At 43.6% G+C, this 20,384-nt stretch overlaps 1 protein-coding gene across 1 annotated transcript in view; it reads left to right on the top strand.

The window, feature by feature from the left end:
- The window catches only part of Prkcq (protein kinase C, theta), a 132,294-nt gene that overhangs the window by 43,124 nt on the left and 68,786 nt on the right, over positions 1–20,384 (top strand). The window contains exons 2-3 of the mRNA NM_001276721.1: positions 11,509–11,635; positions 16,907–17,106. Coding sequence (NP_001263650.1) covers positions 11,518–11,635; positions 16,907–17,106 — 318 coding nt within the window. The 5' untranslated portion in view covers positions 11,509–11,517. The remainder of the gene's footprint in view (positions 1–11,508; positions 11,636–16,906; positions 17,107–20,384) is intronic.

The raw sequence follows: 20,384 nt of genomic DNA, 5'->3' as shown, positions 1-20,384 counted from the left end.
TACAGGGCTTCAATTAGAGGGACATAGTCCCATTTACTAGGCCCATCTTCGCCTTCCCACTGACTTTAAGTATAATTTTCATTACACACAGAACTTATATACACATGTATGCTCATCTTCATCTGCTTCAGGACCTTTTATTTTCTTCTGTTTACCTGACCTTCTCTTCTAACACCACTTTCACGTTATTTCCGTGATTAGAGAACGCTCTCTGTCTGTAAGGAGTGGCGGAGGGGAGAGATGATGATATGGAGCACAAAGGAGTTTTAGGACCGTAACAGAGCTCCCTATGGACCCTGACATTGTGGGAACACGGCCTTATTTGACCCAAACCCATAAAACGTACAACACCAAGAATGAGCCCTATTGCCAACTGTATCTTCTATGTGACGACGGTGATTAAGCCAGATGTGTCGGGTAGGGATGTGGATGATGGGGAAGCTCCGAGTGAGCGGAACAGGACTTGTGGGAACACTCTGCACCTCTCTGCTCGGTTTGGCTGTAAACTCATTCCACACAATAAAGATACAGTAAGTGAAACAAATGCTAGACAATGCTGCTGAAGTCATGGCTTTATCCCTGTGAGGGCTATAAAAAGGCAAATAGAGCATCAGCTAGATTGTGTTTTAGCAAGGACTGTAATTCAAATACTATGTCATTACAGTATCTCTCAAACTGCGGTGCAGTACCAAGCTTTTTAAATTCCATTTTCTATGAGAGCTCAGCCCTCGACGCTTTTCTTAGGAAATCTCTTTGCTACACTTGCATTAGTTACAGTTTTCCTGCTGTGACAGAATGCCTGGTGTGAGCGACTTAAAGGAGGAAGGGCTTACTGTAACCCATGGTTTTGGAGATCTCTATCCATCTCAGCACGGAGGGTCAAAGTTGAACAGTGCATAGCATAAACTCCAGCAAGAAAAAAAAGAAAAAAAATAGACCTGGAAGGAGCCATGCTTTCATCAGGCCCACTGCGCTGGTTTACAGTGCGAGCAGTGCTAAGCTGGAGCAAATCCCCTCATTCTGTATCTTCGTGCACTAGTGATGTCAGGATAGTAGGTTCAGGCAGTAGAAAGACGATGGACTCTTGGCTCCTACTCCCACTTCTACCACAGAGTAAACAGATATCTCATGTTGGTTCCTCTGAGTTTCAGTTCCATTGTCTGTTCATCTGTTACATGAGAAACCAGACCAAAAGAAGGACCTTATAATTTTCAAAATGGGAGAGATTAGGGAATCCCTCTCTGACTTACTCATTGTTCTTATAATTTGAATGGGAAATATACTCCAGTTTCATGTTTTGAATGACTGTCCCTCAGCTGGTGTCCCAATTAGATTTAACATCAACTTGACACAGGTCAGAGTCACCTAAGCAGAAAGTTTCCATTGAAGGATTGCCCAGGTTAGATTTACCTGTGGGCATGGGGAAGATTGTCTTGATTGATGTGGGAAGCCCCAGCCCACTGTGGGTGGCACAATTCCCTAGGCTGGTGATCTTTGCCTGTATAAGAAAGCATGAGTCTGTAAGTCAGGAAGCAGCATTCCTCCACGATGTCCGATTCAAGCTCCTGTTTGAGTTCCTCCCTTGACTTCCCTCAGTGATCGACTATGACCCAGGAGTGTAAGCCAAATAGACCCTTTCTTCCTGAGTTGCTTTTTATCATGGTATTTGTCAAAGCAACAGAATGAAACTAGAACAACTGGTAATGCTAGGTGGAGAGGCTATGGAGCTGTTAGGTGGGGAGGGTTACTGGTAGAAGGTCATGTAGACCAGCTGTTGGAAGGTTATATGCCATTTCTGGTTTCTGTTGTCTGTACTTCCTGGCCTGCCATGACATGAGTGGCTTCTGTCACTTACTTCTACTTATATACACAGAATGACTCTGCTCTCTCTTCCCCACTGGGATGGGCTAAAATTCTCCGAAACTGTAAACCATCATGAAGCATTCACCCCTTGTTCCTGTCAAGGATTGTGGCCTCGGTGAAACAAAAATCACTAGCATGATCGTTTTATTTCACTTGATCCACCCTTCCACTCGTTCGTTCTGAACATATTATAAGTCAATCCCCATGTTTTCCATGGGGCCTAAATGCGATGGGAGTGAGGGAAAGAAAGACTCATTATCCTGATTCCCTGTGTCTCCTTCTCGACTGTGAGCCTAGAAGTCACTGAACTTGAAGTCATGGTGGCAGATGGAGGGAATAGACCATGCAGATGTTCTTGCTGCTGCCCCTTTTATACACTAATTGAGAAGAGGCTTCTCATCCTCAGCTATGCTGGCATATTCAAATGAATGTTATGAATTAGGCGTCAGGGGCCAATGAGATGGCCCAGTGAGCAAAGGGGCTTGCTCCCAAGCCTGACTACCTGAGCTTGGTTGGTCCCAGAAGGAAAGAACCAGCTCCTGCAAGTTATCTTCTAACCTCTACGTGCCTACTGTGGCCTGTGTGCTCCCTCACACCCTCACCCTGGACATGCTCATACACACAGGTAGAAAACTAACGTACCACTTTGAAATGTTTAAAGAGGAATTAGGCTTCAATTAGCTGATTAGTCAACCCACCGTTAATGAGATATCAGTTATGGAAAAATAAGTATAGAGGGTCTTATTTGTTGAACCAGTAGCAGTAGATAATGGGTTTTATATAGTATATTCATTTTGACCTCCTTCCAAATGAGAAAATCCGTGGCAGTGAACAGGCTAGCCCAGAAATGAGAATGTTGCCTAGTTTTATAGTTTACGTGGAGTTGAAGCTTCAAACTTTGACACCAAGTCTTCACAACGTGCTCATTTATAATCGGGGGCACTTCAGTATAACAACAAGGCACAGACAAGACACACGGACTCAGGTACACACATCTGGTCACATTTATTTTCCCTTCAGCCTGCAGTATTTCTTTATGTGACAGAAGTGGCCCACATCAGCATTGCTAGAACACTAGAACAGAGGACTCCACTATCCTGCATGATACTATTCTACATAAACTGTCGGCTCACCTAGGGACAGCTATTTCTACTCACTTTGGTGACATCACTGAGCATTGTATTTTCTCTGAAAAGTGTCACACACCCTTAGGAGGAAGTGGTATTAATGCGGCAGTAAACACAGAAGAGTGTTGTCATTGGTGTCCCCTGCAGTGACAGCTCACTGCTGTTTCTCATCCTGTCCCTGACACTACCAACAGTCTTCATAGGATAAGAAGGCAAGAAAGTGAAGCCCGCCATCTCCATTCCTGGTCCTCTCTAGGAGGAGAGGCTAACCCCAGTCTGAGGTCTCATAGCTTATCTGGAGTTAACTCCCAATCCCATACCTGTATCCAGTATAACACTTTACAACCCAGTTGGTGGTTTAGCCAGCACTTAATGAATAAATGTTTGCATCAGCTCATCAACTTATAAGCCAATAGTTTAGGCTTACTCTGGGCTTATGAATTGATCCATGGTGTGAGTTGTCATATTTTCATTAGGAAGCACTTCCTAGGCTGTCTGGGAAAAACTCTAACTTACTTCTCCACTGGCTACTCATAGGCATTTTCTATGGGTTAATTCTTTGAATCTTCGGAACATGGACAGACCCAATCCCTCGGAGACTCCTAGGAAGCTTGTCTACTCAATGCCTTGATTTGCGCATAGAAGAATATAGCCGCAGAGTTTCAGACATTTGCTTAAGAAATGGAAATGGGCTAGGATGGAGTTGAGTTGATTCTGAGATGGTCTCCTTTGCAAACCTAGGAGCACCTTCATCTCTTCACTCATCCCAAGGTCCCTACGCCCACGTGTGTAGTGCTAAGCAAAGGAAAGATAACAATGCAGACATCAGTCTCAGCTTCTCATCAAGGTGCCCTGTGACTCGGGCCCAGGCCCAGATTTAGCTTGCCTGTTCCAGGTGCTACAGTTTAATTCACCGAGAACCAGCTTAGCGGGAAGGAGGGGGAGAAGTCACACTTGTCCCTCAGAAGATGGCAAAGCCACATTATCTCAGAGATAACTTTGGGGCTGCTAAGACGATAGCACCATAGAGATTATCAAACTGACACAAGAAACAGATGCTATGTCTCCTCCTGTAGACATCTCCATGTCTGCCGTTCCACAGACAGGATTGCTGGCTGCCGGGGTGGCTCTGGGTTCAGTTAGATACCCTGTCTCGAGGGAAAGAGGAAGAGGGGGATGGAGCAGGACGCTGGGCATCCTCTGGCCCCTGAACAGGTTCACAGTCTGATGCATCCACGTGCATACATGCTCATAAACCACACATATACACACCCTTACACGCAAGCATACACCTGACACACACATACCAAAAAGACCTTTGCATAAGCATAAAGTAAAAAGTCTGAGTGCTAAGCATTGGGTTCCAGTTTAATTGACAATGCTTGGCTTGTCTATAAAATAATGTTTCCAGTACTTAGTGCTGAGTGTTTGGGAAGATGGGCATAGTCGGGTATTAAAACAAACCACAGATTCTTTAAGGGTCTTCTAGCCAGGAGAGTTGATCACCCACCCCTGGAGTCAAAGCTGCCCCGACATCTTCTTGGACCAGTTATATTTGTGGCAGAAGTCCGTTGTCTGAGTTCGTGCCTAGCCTTGAAAGGCCCAGCAGTGTCCTTCCCTCTCATCCTCTTCTAGAGCAACTGCCATGCCGACAAGCCCAAGACACTACTGGGAGGATGAGGGACCTCATGGAGAGAGAAGCTGAGCTGTCCTGGCTGTTCCCACTGTGCCAGCTCACGTGCCATGAGATCTGAGCTGTCCAACTGAGCCCATTCCTAATTGATGGCAGTCAATTGCAAGCAACAAATACGCGGCTGGTATTTAAGTCTCAGGGTTGTTTGCTGTGCTACAAAAGATAAGTCAGATAGCAGGAACCATGGATAAAGCACAATTACGGTCTTTGTGGGACACAAAGAAGACGTGTAAGTTCGCAGGTCCTCAGGCTACCTATATTGTCTCCCAGAACCAAAACTAATGCTGAGGACCTGTAACACCAGCTACTCAAAGGAGATCAAAAGTTCCAGTCTTGGGGGAATTCCTTAGGCTCTGTCTCTAGTGCTACCAGAGAAAATGAAGCCAAGCACGAGTAAGACTGCAGGGCTGAGGACATGAAATTGGGAGAGGGAGAGAAGTCTTAACGGGCCAAGACGTAAAGGGGCACTTGAAGGACAGACGACTACAGAGAGATGGTCATTGTATGTGGGTGTAGATGGCACAAGACATGAAAACAGGGCAGTGTAAACAGAGTCCTCAGGATGGACTCAGGCTGCTCTCTGCAATCAGAGTGCCAGGTAGCCTGGAACTCCTACAGAGTCCTGCTGTGGGAACAGCACTAATTAAACTCAAAGCATAAAGGCTTTGAAATGTCAGCCTAAAAAAAATATATATATATATATATATATATATATATATATATATATATATATATATATTCTTTCTTTTGTTTTTCGAGACAGTTTTTCTGTGTAGCTCTGGATATCTCAGGGAACTTGCCTTGTTGACTGGGTTGGCATGCTTCTGCCTCTGCCTCCCTGCCTCCCTGCCTCCCTGCCTCCCTGCCTCCCTGCCTCCCTGCCTCCCTGCCTCCCTGCCTCCCTGCCTCCCTGCCTCCCTGCCTCCCTGCCTCCCTGCCTCCCTGCCTCCCTGCCTCCCTGCCTCCCTGCCTCCCTGCCTCCCTGCCTCCCTGCCTCCCTGCTTCCCATCTCCCCGCCTTTGCCTCCGGAGTGCTGGGATTAAAGTCATGTACCGCCACTGCCCAGCTAAGAAGTATAATTTAACTCAATGAAGATTCACAGCAATTTCTTAGGCTTTGGGCCAATTTAATCACAACAATGCTTTTGTGGCTCTATCCTTGTAAGCGGGACTATGTGGTGGGGGTCGTTCACATCTTGCTATGCCAGTAAGCAAAGAACACAGGTCAGAACCAGGGAAGCATGTAACCTTGGAGGACATCCAGTGATCTACTTCTGTCACATAGGCCCTACCTTCACAAGGCTCTATGGCCTTCAAAATAGTGACACAATCTAAGTGTCTTAGTTAGAGTTTCCAGTGGTGTGAAGAGACACCATGACCAAGGCAACTCTTACAAAGGACAACATTTAATTGGGGCTGCCTTTCTGGTTTGGGGGTTTAGTCTACTATCATCATGTCAAGAAGCATGGCAACGTGCAGACAGGCATGGCTCTGGGGGAGCTGAGAATTCTACATCTTGTTCGGAAGGCGAACAGAAAAAGACTGGTTTCCAAGCAGCTAGGAGGAGGGTCTCAAAGCCCACCTCCACAGTAGCACATTTCGTCCAACAAGGCCACACCCACTCCAACAAGTCTACACCTACTACAAGAAGCCACACCCACTCCAACAAGGCCACACCCACTCCAACAAGGCCACACCCACCCCAACAAGGCCACACCCACTCTAACAAGGCTACATCTACTTCAACAAGGCCACACCTCCTAATAGTGGCATTTGCAGAGCCAAGCATATTCACACCACCACACTAGACACCAAGGGTTCAAAGTCTAAGCCTATGGGAGACATTTCAAAGCCAATTATAACAATCATATCTTGCTGAGCAATTATAATTACAAGTCAAATTCTTTTTTTCTTTGCTCCCAAGTTTAATTCTAATTACAGTGCATTTTCTCTTCTGCATGTTAAACATCTTTTGGCAAGTAATAACTGTTGTGTTTTGTGTGTTTGTTCGTGTGGTGATTTGCTTGGTCTGAGGGTTTTGAAGCTGGTCTAAATAGCCTAGGTTGGTGTCAAAGTTATGATCCTCCTGCCTCAATCTCCTGAGTCCTGGGAATATAGACAATGGCGGCCATGTTTGATTAGGCAACTGGTTTTTGCTCTGTTTGGCTTTGTTTCTTTCTTCTTCCTCTTTTTTTTTTTCACCCTTCCTAAGCACCAAGAATCTAAACTGTAGCAATGAAATACTGTCCATTTTTTTTAAATTAAAAAATAAGCTAAGTGCTAGGGAGTCGGTTCAGTCAGTGCAGTGTTTATTATGCAAATAAGAGGACCCGAGTTCAGAGCCCGAGCACCAGTGAAAAAGTCCACACACCATGCCTGTGTTTGTAATCCCAGAACTGAGGAGACACAAGAAGTCAGGTCCCTGCGGCTTGCTGACCAGCCAGCTGGTCTAGCAAAATTGGTGATCTCTGGGTTCAATGAGAGACACTGTCTCAAAAAAAAAAAAAGGAGAACAATTGAAGAGGACAGCCAACATCTACACACACACACAGAGGGGGGGAGAGAGAGAGAGGGGAGAGAGAGAGAGAGAGAGAGAGAGAGAGAGAGAGACTCCTGTCATTGAGCTCATGAGAACACTCATCTTCTCCCTATCTCCCTATAATGAATGCTGGGAAGTTTTCTTTGGTATCCATTTTCTTCACACCTCCCAGCCATTTCATTTGAACACCATGTATCTTTTTAAAAAAAAATATTTTAGGCATGTAAGTACACTGTAGCTGTCAGACACACCAGAAGAGGACATCAGATCCCATTACAGATGGTTGTGAGCCACCATGTGTTTGCCGGAAATTAGAACTCAGGACCTCTGGAAGAGCAGTCAGTGCTCTTAACCAATGAGCCGCCTCTCCAGCCCAGGGACACCATCCATCCTGGGTAAAAGAAATACACGAACAAAACACCATCATTCTCAGTTCCTGTGACCTAATTCACATGCACTGCCAATTATACCTAACTCTGGATAGCATCAAATCCATAAGCCAAAAACAAATTTGATCACACCTAATGGTGAGAACACTGAGCTTGGGAGAATGGGCATTCTTCAGGAATTTCAAGTATATATAATGATAGTATTTTTCAGCCGCGATAGTAAAAGCATAGAAGATTGCCTGGGTGTGCGGCTCTCCGTCATGATAAGTGCTACAACAAGATGATTGTATCAGAGGGTCGTAAGTACTGTATGAGAGATATATATAGGGTTTTATGGGGACAGGCTAGACACAGGTCACATCGTTCAGCCAAGATATGCCCCTAAAAGACTGTTTATCCTCTCTGCCTGCCCTGTTTGATACAAACCAATAGGGAGGAGAGAGACTATTAGAAAATGTATTACTGTTAATAACTAGCATTTATTGAGAATTTACCGGGGGTCCAATCCCACTCTAAGCATCTTTCCTGTGTCTGCCCGTTTAGTTCCCATAGCCATTTGAGCGTGCTAATGGTCAGAGCAGTGCTTTCAAATGAGCAAACGGGCTAAGAGAGGTTAAATAATTCCCGCAGCTGAGCTCAGGAGAACATGGATCTTCTGCCCCTGACAAGTGCTAGGAAATTTGCACAGGGGTGCATTTCCTCTGCAGCTATCTGTGGCTCCTTTTGAAAGGCAGATGCCTTTGCAGGTAAAAGAAACACAGGGGAAGAAACAATGTTACCTTTGAGAAGTTCCTCCTTTGGCAAAAATGTGTTGAACACCTATTATGAATGAAATGGGGAATTGACTGTAGAGGCATATCGTCTTTGTCCTTGCTCTCACAATCCAGTCTTGGTAGTAAAGACATTCAGGAACACGAACACACACATATGTGCACACATATACACACACACATGCATGCACGCACACACATGTGTGCACACACACAGAGTTATATTATATAATGTATACATCATACAGTATACGTAATATATAACATATGTATAAGATATATAATTACATATATCTACTACATATTATATATATTGTATATGTATATGTGTGTGATTGTATATGTGTGTGTATGTGTGTGTGTGTGTGTGTGTGTGTGTGTGTGTGTGTGTGTGTATGGGGATGCGGATGGGGATAACTATGACTGAGTTTCTCCAGAGCTCCATTCATTCTCCTTCAGGGACAAGAACAATACAACTTCAGTTTGCACTCCCGCAGAGAGACTTGGTAAGTTCTCGTACATGAGAGTATTGACTTTGTCAATGAGCCTCTCTGCTGAGTTTGTGATGCATCCCAAGGATTGAGCAAGAGACACTCCAAGCGCATTTCCACTGAATCCCTGTGTGTGGTAGCTTTCATCTGGAAACCTAGGCATGGAAAAAAGTCTCTGGGTTCTAGGTTAGCCTGGTACACAGTGAGTTTCAGGTCAGCCAGGGCCATATAGTAAGGCCCTAACTTTAAAACAAAAACAAACTCAAACAAAAAACCCTTTAATTAAGAAAAGGGGAGGAAGCAGATTTGAACAGAAAGAAAGCATGTCACCAGTGGTGCTTGGTGTGTACAATGGAAATGCGTATTGAAACAGGAGAGAGAACTGAGGGGCGTGACTTTATTGCTCAGCTAATTCTATGGAAGGACTTGATCCCTTCCCTGTTGGAAACGGCTTGGCCGATAGTCATCTTCATACACAGGTGCTGTGACTTGGAGGACTTTCGTGGATGGTAAGGGAAGATGAATGGGTTGATGTTTTCAGTTCACGGAAGAGAACTTCGCAAGCCCAGACCTTAGGCATCCTGCCTCACATGTACATCTGTTTGTATACAACAAGTTCTGCCTTCTAGTTTAATAGCCAAGAAATTCCCCCTCTGCCCCCATGAGCTCCGAGCCCCCAAGAACAAGTCAGAGAACTTGTCTATGTTAATTTCACCTTCTGGTGTTTATTGCAGATCTTCTTTATTCTTGACATGAGTCCACACAATGTCTGTTCTATCTTCCAGATATTTTATCATGTCCCTGTGACCAAACTGTTGGAAAGGGAGCCCCTGGCTAGCCTGGAAAACAGACATTAGCATTGAGTAAACTGTCAGCATGTTCTGGGTGAATAAGATGTAGAATAAATAAATCTGGGGAAGTCACAAATCTGCATCGCCTTTTTAAATAAGAAATCTATGCTACCCAGACAAGACCTCCGTAACATAAACCCTGGCAAGCCTAGAGACTTCTATCTTTAATATGTTTTCTTGGAGCTCAAGACGGAAATCACTGAGGCGGATTCAGTCTGAGCTGCTGATGCTACCCAATTAGGAGCCCAACCTGGAAACAGTGCACAGTGAGTCACCAAAGGTCAGGGTGGTAGTAACTTGGCTCTATGTGACAACAATCTCTCAAGATTCAAGTCAAAATGACTTTCTTACCTTTACTATGAACTAGAACAATTCTGTCACTGAGCACTAGATGATAGTTTTCAGACCTACAAGAACCTAAGAAGCAGGCCAAAAAGAAAAACTAGAGCTGGGTGGACGGGCTCACTGGATGAAGCATTTGCCTCACAAGCACGAAGACAGGGGCTCAAATAACTAGCACCTACATAAAGCTAGGCTAGTGTTGCAATAGCCGGTAATACTAACACTCAACAAGCAGAGAGAGATAGGAATCCTCGGACAAGCCTGCCAGCTAGGGTTGCAGGAAGTCAAAATCTCTTGGTTGAGCCAGAGAACCTCCCTTAAATAAAATGGTGAGACATTGAGAAAGACACTTCATGTAAACTCCAGGCATGCACACGCAAGCGCATGTACCCATACATGTGAACATGCGTGCTCATCACATGTACATACATGCTTGCAAGAGGATAAAGGAAAGGTATTGAGATGAGGTGAATGGCAGAGATGGAGAAGCAGAGGCAGACTCAGACTAAGGATGCTGGGGAGCAGCTTCTGTGGTAAAGAGCATACGCTTCTCTCTCAGCGGACTAGAGGTGGGTTCCCAGCACTCAGAGTGAATGGCTCACACTTGCCTACATTCCTATCTCCATCTTCTGGCTTCCTTGGCTATGTGCACGCATTCCCACATACATATACACTGGCACACATATAAGTAAAAATAACACAAATCTTACCAAAAAAGCACACCGAGCCTCGAAAACGATAGCAAACACTGGGGTGATTTCCGTCTTGAGCGCCGAGAAAACATATTAAGGACACTGGCATTTATGAAGTACTTTGCTTTTAGCATGGGACACAATCATACTGTGGTCAATGGTTTAGAGGTTTTTAAGTGGCTCCGTAGCATTCAGTAGCTTAATTGCTTGTATCTGTTTGAGTGTGTTGTGTCACTGACGAGAACAAACCATATTGAAAATATCCAAAATAAATACGGATCAGCTGCTCGCTTCTGGGAGCCAATCCCATGACACACATAAATAGACTATGTAAGAATGTTGTGGTGTCATATTTAACTGGCGTGACTAAAATAGACTCCGTTTTTATAAACTCCTTTTCTGGTTACTGTGGTTTGGGCACCTACTTGAAGAAACAAAACCTTGAAAAAAAAATGTTTGCCCTGCTGTCGAGCATGACCTTTACATTGATCAGAATTAACCCTTAGTTCTCACGATGGAGGTGTGCCACGGACTTTCCAAAGAGCTCTTCCTCTGCGAGCCAGTCTGCAGTTAAGGGGGAGTCCAGCAATGTGCTTCACAGAGAAGGAAATGAACGCAGTTGTTCAGATGGATAGCAGGGCCATTGCAAGCCCTGGCTGTCCGAGATAAAACACTAAGCGGAGATGAAACACTAAAAATAACACGTCTTAGAGCCCCATCGATACAGTGTTTGTCTTTTGTCATTTTTCTAGGGAACAACCATGTCACCGTTTCTTCGAATTGGTTTATCCAACTTTGACTGTGGGACCTGTCAAGCTTGTCAGGGAGAGGCGGTGAACCCCTACTGTGCCGTGCTTGTCAAAGAGTATGTGGAATCAGGTAAATTAATTGGGGTCAAGGTGAGGGAGGAAGAAGAGGAGATGGTGGGTAGTCTAGACAAGTGTGTGGGAGACAAAACCTTCCAGGATGTCTGATGGAACTGAATTGCAACAGTTTAGGAGACAGATTCCCAACAAAGGCCAAATTCTTTCTTAAGGACCCAGGGCTGGTGATGGCTTCTTACCAGATCTATTCCACTGCATCATTTTCCCCACATAAGCAAAGATAAAGAGAATATTTAGTTGGGGAAATTAGATGAGGGGTGAAAATCTACTAAGGAAGATTATATTATGTATTACCTGTACTAATAGCTCACTGTTTTCAATGACTGTAGATTAAATTAAGCCTTTCTAATCCTAGATCTTGGGATCAACTCTAAAGACTATAAGTAGATAGTCTATATACCTATATATCCACATAGACTATATACCTATGGTTTTTATAGTCTATGTAAGTATATAGACTGTAACTCAATGACTATAGGTAAATTAACCCTGTCCAGTCCTAGATCTTAGCATGGATTCTAAATGTGATATCTATTGTGTCTTGCCTCCGCTGACGAAGTTAGAAAGAATCCTTAGTCAGTTAGTATTCTGCATGAATAAAAGACCATTTCTGCTTTATTAACTGTGACTATATTAACAAGGTAATTAATGAGAAGGAAGAAATCTGGACCATATACCCAAGACTGATTTTGTTTAGAGAGTTCAGTCAGAACAATCCCATTGGGTAGGGAACCCACTGATGATCAAGCCTTCTGGTTCCCTCTTGATCCACATCCCTGTATGTTAATAAAAGTTTCTTCCAAAGGAAAGATAGGAAGCTACCTAACCCAAGACCTTCCCAGCCTCTCCCAGTCTATATCCCTGCATATAGACTGTAACTGTATCTCCATCCACTTACGCACATAGAAAAAGTGCATTTGGAGGGCCACTTTGAGGGTCCTGGAGCTAGAGCAGAGAGAAAAACACATAAAGTGCTCATAAAGCTATCTCCTTTCAGAGTTAGTTTCCAGTCCCACAGAGGAAGACAGGCAATAAGAAAAGTTAGAGTGTCGGCACTCAAACTAGCAGCGAGGGCTGAGAAGGTAAAGCAAGATGAGAAAGGGCCCAGAGAAGGGCACCTTCTTGGCAATGGAGTGACCCTAGAAGGGTCTCCGTTAGGGTTTAGGAGCATTTGCGGATAAAAGAGGAAACTGAGGCTTGCATCGAGAGCCTCTAGCCAGATGCTAGAGAATTCTGAGTTCTGGGGTTACATATCAAACTGTGCCCCCCACCCCCATCCTGCTCACTTCATCTCTCCAGCTGCTCCAAATGCATCAAAGCTTATGAGACTGGACGCTCTTGATTTCTCTTCCGTCCAGCGTTCTCTGCTGTCTTAAAAGCGAAAATGCCGATTGCTCCCACCTAAAACCCTTTCAAATGTCACGGACATCTTTGAAGTGTAAAATGGCTGAGTTCTTTCAAAGCCCTGTTTGACTTAATGGATCTCATAGATCTGGTCCTCCCTCCAACCTCGGGTCTCACTGACATTTACCTCCTGCCAATCTTTTTCTTTTTACCTTCCTCTTCTTTTGTCCTTGCTTTTGAACTTGATCTTGGTCATATGGATCAAGAGACCGTGTCAGATAAAGGACAAAACTGCTTTTGTTTTGTTTTGTTTTTTTTGCAATAGATTGCCCAGTGGACTTTGGATTTTTATTTATTATTTTTATTCAGGTTACATTCTGAAAAGAAATCATCACTCTAGACAGTACCTAGTTCAAAGATTCCTTCTGTAGAATTTGTACAGGTTGCTATGTTTAGGGTATGAGGTTGCGTTTTCCATGATGAGTAGGGGGAGAGGGGATAAATAGGAAACAGAACTATTAGCCTGGGAGCCTTTGAAAACAGCAATCCTCATTGTACACACAAAGACAGATATGCTGGTTTGTTTTAACCATCACTTTGACACAATCTAGAAAAACCTGGAAAGAAAGTCGTAATGAATTATCTAGATCACATTGGCCTGTGAGAATGTCTTTGAGGAATTATCTTGACTGTTAAATGACGTAAGAAGACTAAGTTCACTTGGGTGACACCATTCCCTAGGCAAGGTTCATGAGCAGGATAACAGAGGAAACACTAGTCAAAGGCAGGCAGTCTAGCAAGTAGGCTGCATGAATGTATTGCCCTCTACTCTTTTTTTTTTTTTTTTTGGTTCTTTTTTTCGGAGCTAGGGACCGAACCCAGGGCCTTGCGCTTCCTAGGTAAGCGCTCTACCACTGAGCTAAATCCCCAGCCCCTGCCCTCTACTCTTGACTGTGATTGCACTACTATGACTAGCTGCTTGAGTTCCTGGCTTGACTCCCTCCCCACCTCCACATAGACTGTAACCTGGGATTTCCACCCAAACAAACCCTTTCTCTCCTAAGTGACATTCCGCCAGGGTATTTTTATCATAGCAACAGAAATGAAACTAGAGCAAGATTCAGAGTTCTGGTCTACTTTGTAGGTATTCTTAACCTAGTGACTGAAAGTGTACAGTAAGTGGCTTACCTCCTGGATGCCTGCCCTTCTCTGAGCATGGTAGTAATGAGAATGAATACTTTGACAGGGAAGCTAAGAGACTATGATCAACAATAACATTGATTTTTCAAGGAACCCAATCTAGCATACATATTTTAATTTACCCATAAAAATCTTCCCTTCCCTTTATAGGAGCTCGTGAGCTCCCAACCCCAAACTGAGGAACTATTAACAGTTGGTGATTTCTCAGGGAGAATGTGTCAGTTTCCTTTTAAGGTATGGTCCTGAGGAAGGCTGACCGGGCTCCAGGGGATATCACTATATCAGTGGATAACTGGAGAGTACAAATTGGACTTGCTAAAGTATTTACAAGAAGGAAGGAAGGAAGGAAGGAAGGAAGGAAGGAAGGAAGGAAGGAAGGGAGAGAGTGAGAGAGAGAGAAGAGAGAGAGGGAGTGAGAGAGAGAGAAGAGAGAGAGAGGGAGGGAGGGAGAGAGAGAGAGAGAGAGAGAGAGAGAGAGAGAGAGAGAGAGAGAGAGAAACCAACCAAGACTCAAATTTGGGAGGAAGTAGGGTGTGGAGAGGGGAACAGAGGTGGATCAGGCAGAAACTATGAAGAGAAACAAGAATGCAAACAATACACTGTATGTATGCATGAACTTCTCAAAGAATTAATGAAAATTCACATTAATTTTTAAAAATCGCCTCCTTCCTTTTCAATTCTTAACAGTGCAATAGTTTATACCTCTGTTGGCCATGTTTCCCTAAAGTGTAAAATTTCAACTTTTTCAACTTTGTAAATCCTCAAGATAAATATGAGCTGCTGCTGAATGCCCACTGGATTTGGCTTCCTGGGTTATAGAAGAACGACCAACACACGACTTCGCATTCCTACTTTAAGTGGATTTGTTTTTCTGTTGCCCGACCAATGTCTCTGAATTGCTAAATACAATATTTAATGAGCTTATTATTATAAGAAACGATAAAATACTGCAGCAGTTTTCTGCTGTAGCGAGATGATCAAAGAATATATACCAGAGAAAATCCAACATGAGTAGAAGATGTGACAAAATGACTTAATTCAATTTGGAAATTCTTGTCCCTACCAGGGAGATTTGGGGGTTGAGGGGAATGAATTTATTTTTTTTATTTTTATTGGATATTTTATGTATTTATATTTCAAATGTTATCCCCTTTCCCTCCTCTCCCATCCTCCTTCCCCCTGCTTCTATGAGAGTGTTCACCCACCCACCCACTCCTGCCTCCTAGCTCTGGCATTCCCCTACACAGGGGCCTCCCATTGATGCCCAACAAGGCCATCCTCTGCTACATATGCAGCTGGAGCGATGGGTCCTTCCATGTGTACTCTTTGGTTGATAGTTTAGTCCCTGGGAGCTCTGGGGGATCTGGTTGTTGATATTGTTGTTCATCCTATGGGGTTGCAAACCTCTTCAGCTCCTTCAGCCCTTCCCCTAACTCCTCCATTGGGGTCCCCATGCTCAATCTGATGTTTGGCTTCGAGCAGAGATCAGCCTAGTCGTAGCTTCTGTTCCAGTTCCCGCCCATCGTCATATGCAAGTCTGCTGCGAGCTCCACTGCTTCCTTTGCATTGTTGCCAGCTTCTGCTTAGGTGCATCAGGAGGGTAAAAATCATCCTCACTCAAGGATTAGGAAAGGAAGCTGGGGTAGAAACGCATGCCTGCATTCACGGCGCTTGAGAGACAAGGTAGGAAGGTAGAAAGTTCACAGCTAGCATGGGCTACACGGTGAACTAGGGACCAACCAGGACTATCTAATGATGCCCTGTCTGAGGGAGGGAGGGAGGGAGGGAGGGAGGGAGGGAGAGAGAGAGAGAGAGAGAGAGAGAGAGAGAGAGAGAGAGAGAGAGAGAGATCAGCCAGGCATGGTGGTGCACGCCTTGAATGCCAGCATTCAGGAGGCAGAGGCAGGTGGATCTTTGTGAAATTCAGACCAGCCTGGTCTAGTGAGTCCAGAATATCAAGAGCTACACAGAGAAACCCTGTCTCAAATATATATATATTAAAGAATCATTCCATACCCTGTCTCAAATAAATAAATATTAAAAGATCATTCCATATAAGTGGGACTCATGCCATGGTGTCTTTCACATGAAAGTTTTATGGGGACTTAGTTGCCTGATGCCAGTGGAATCAGTCAGTCATGTGATCAAGCTATTGTAGGCTAACAAAGGAAGTGCTTTAAGGACATAAAAGAGTGGTTACTTCTCGTACTTTTGTTGCTGGTGATTTTCTGAGACATTGTCTTGCTACATAGCACAGATGGGCTGTGGGAACTCTCCAGGCTACTATTTCACCCTCCTGTGGGCCGTTTTTGGTGTAATTGGTGCCCACCATCATGCCCAGCCGTAACCACGCCCAGTCGTGACCACACCCAGCCATAGCCACGCCTGGCCATAAAAGGCTTTTTAAAGATTATTTCCTCAGATGCTCACTCTCAGAGTGAAGCAAAACAACTTTGAATGGGAAAGGAACATTTCCAGTTTTAAATCATTCACAGATTATTGTTGCTTTAACAACATTGGATCTCACAGACACAATGTTACCTTGCATCTAACCATGGACCTGTCTCATTCAGCCCTCGATTGTCTCAGGGTTATTTGTGCCTTTGCCTCAGAGTTATGTTACAAGAGAGCAGCGGGAATGGCTGCCACTATTAAATAGAATTGAATTATTCTCCAGAGCTGACAGAAGATCAACAGGACACTATTTTTTTTCTCTTCCTAGAAAACGGGCAGATGTACATCCAGAAAAAGCCGACCATGTACCCGCCTTGGGACAGCACCTTTGATGCCCACATTAACAAGGGAAGGGTGATGCAGATCATCGTGAAAGGCAAAAATGTAGACCTCATATCAGAAACCACCGTGGAGCTCTACTCCCTGGCAGAGAGATGCCGCAAGAACAATGGGCGGACAGAAATATGGGTAAATATCAGAGCCGTGGACTGGAGGAAGTATACGTACCCAAACCTTGAACTTCTGGTCCTCCTCCCAGTTTTAGGATTACAGATATGTGCTACCACACACAGCTAGAGTGCACCATGATGCAAGCTGTTGAATAGCTTGAAATGTCCCTGGACTCCTTAAGGCATGAGGACACTAGCCATGGGTAAGCAGACTCCCTAACCACATACTCGTTGGTGACTTGATAATGACGGTGGCTACACATGAACTGGAGAATGTATTGAAAGCATCAAATCTCTTTGATGCCTATGCATCACGGTGAGAAGGGTCTCGGGCTACACATAACAGTTATTGATTACTCTTAAGCTATGCCTGGGAAGATCACTAATTCATTGGAGAGGCTCTTACATGTTCTCACGAGAGAACAGAGATCAGACTCATTTCATATCTGGCTTTCGCTCTCAAGCCTTTGCCATGTTTCCTTCAGCCGAATTGAGGTCACTTACCTCATGCTAAGAAATGCTTCGCTCACAATTCATGATGGTGCATTTGGGCAAACCCAGGTTGTAACTGTGTGGGCAGCAGATGCTTAGAAACAGGAAAAGGGAAGGCAATGACTAAAACAAGCAAACGAGAGTTTCTGGCGTACAACAACCGAAGGGAACCTGTGAGTGAAAGCCGCCATCTCAAAAGTCAGAAAAACGTTTTCAGATGTTTACATCATTTATGCTGCAGTAGCAAGAGGAAAGTCTTTAGCTTTCTACCTGTTTGTTTCTTCTATAATTCAGATTTTAGCAAGATGTCACGTGGGAACGACAGAAACCTAAGGCTGACATTTTTATGTGCTTATGGCCTCACGTGGGTTTTGGACTCTAAAAAGCATAAGTACAAAATTGCCAAGCCTGGGGCTCTGGCTGGGACTAAAGCGCAGGAGGAGTTTGGCTAGGCAAGGAGCAGAGACAAGCTACAGATGCACTGCCTCACTTTCTCCCCTCTGCCTAGTCCCATGAATTCTCTAGCTTTCATCTGACTTATTTTGATGGCATTACCCCCTCCCTAATCTTTATAATGATAACCTACCCATGTTTTCTTCTCAGTGAAGGAGCAGACAATTCTTTTTATCCTTCTACAATAGTTTACAGCCTTGACTCACAAGCAGTTTAACCTTTCTGTTTCTGTCTCCCTTTTTTTTTTTTGTAACTTTTTTTCTTTTCTTTTATTGGATATTTTCTTTATTTACATTTTGAATGTTATCCACCTTCCTGGTTTCCCCTCCAGAAACCCCCCCCCATCCCATCCCTCACCCCTGCCTCCATGTGGGTGCTCCCTCACCCTCACACTCCCTCCCCTTCCCTGCCCTGGCATTCCCTACACTGGGGCATCCATTGAGCCTTCACAGGACCAAGGGCCTCTCCTCTCATTGATGCCCAACAAGGCCTATCCTCTGCTACACATGCAGCTGGAGCCATGTTTCTGTCTCCTTAAAGTTGCCTTTAACTCTGCATCCCAGGTTTTGCCATTTTTTTCTCCTCTTCCTCCTCCTCTTCTATTTTTTTTTTTTTTTTTGTTGAGACAGACTCTTGTTATATAGGGCAGGCTAGCCTTGAACTATGGCCTCCGTCCCCCAAGTGCTGGGATTGCAGGCATACACTAAGCAGGGGTGTAGAGGTATAGGATACTTCATTCTGCAGTCTAGGACTGTCAGGCGTCAGTAGTGTTTATGAGCCAACTGGCATGCTGTCTGTATTCTTAAGCTGTATTTGTTTAGGGTTCTTAGTTTACTTTTATTTCAAGTGAACTTGAAACCTCAAGTTATTTCGAATTTGTATTTCTCATGCTTCCATAGGTATCAGCTGTCATAAAAGTGATTTCTTTATTTAACAAAAAAAGAAAGAAAAGAAAAGAATCTCTCAAATTTGCCCTTTGGGGCCACCCTGGAGCTCCCTCTGTGCTTCACAGGGTTTGCCCCCTCACGCCCGGTGCTTTAGAAATCATGACTGCTTCAGTTGCATCCTGGCTTAATTTACTCCACCCCACTACTTTCTTAATGTTAGTGATCCTGTGGTGACCAAGTGTCACAGTTTCCTTTGAAAATGCTCCCTGATCTCCCACCTCTATTTTTACAATACCAGAAATTAGAAAATGTTTTGTCGACTCTTATAGTCCAAAGCACTTCTCCTAAATTTGTATGAGAATTTATAGTTATTCCAGAAATGTAGCTTTATTACATCATAAAACTCTGATAGTGGGAGTGCTGTCAGGTTTTTAAAGTTCTTTGAAGACAGTGATTTGCACAAGGTCAACCAGCCAAGAAATGACTTCTCAATGGTTTCAAATTGAACTCTGGATTCAACAGAACATTTCCTGTTGTCTCTTCCTGTTTCCAGGAAGCCATCGCTGTGATGATCAATAATGAGTCCTCTCTTATCTTAGCCTATTTATTTCACCAATGGCATAGTATGATGGCTTTCCATACATCATATATATGACATGCATGTGTGTACATACATACATACACATACTTGTGTATATGTATATACATATCCTCTACATAATACTGTTTGTGATATATATTTACACATATATGTATGTAGTACTCATATAATATATAGAATATATAAACATTATGCTTATTCTAAAATATATACCAGATAATTTAATTACTTACATATGCATATATAATATATATAACATGTATGGATATGAAACTTTCAAGAGCCACCTATTAAATTTTTGTTTAGTCAATTTACAAATGCTTATGATAGAAAAGGAATAGTCCATGGAATATACCCTGATTTACCTAGACATGTAGCCCACACGGCAAGCAAGAGAAGGCCGCCCAGAGCAGGACTTATCTTTACTATATAAGACAAGAGACATGCTCTCTTTTCCATGAGAGCAACCTTGGATATTTCTGTCATGATTAATATCCGGGGCCATGCTCATACATTCTTCAGGTTAGCGTCCTGCAGGAAAGCAGACTTTGTTTCCCAACTTTGCTTCTTCTGTCAAGTTTGGACCTAAAGTAGAAGGAATGATAGATAGATAGATAGATAGATAGATAGATAGATAGATAGATAGATAGATGATGGATGGATAGATAGATAATAGATGGATGGATAGATAGATGATGGATGGATAGATAGATAGATAGATAGATAGATAGATAGATAGATAGATAGTTAGATAGATAGATAGATAGATAGATAGATAGATAGATAGATGAGAGATAGAGATAGATTATGGAGATAAATGATAGGTTATAGATAGGCAGATAGATGGATGGATAGATGGATGAT

Source organism: Rattus norvegicus, chromosome 17 (assembly GCF_036323735.1).
Source record: "Rattus norvegicus strain BN/NHsdMcwi chromosome 17, GRCr8, whole genome shotgun sequence".
NCBI lineage: Eukaryota > Metazoa > Chordata > Mammalia > Rodentia > Muridae > Rattus > Rattus norvegicus.
This window is presented reverse-complemented; position numbering and strand designations above follow the sequence as displayed.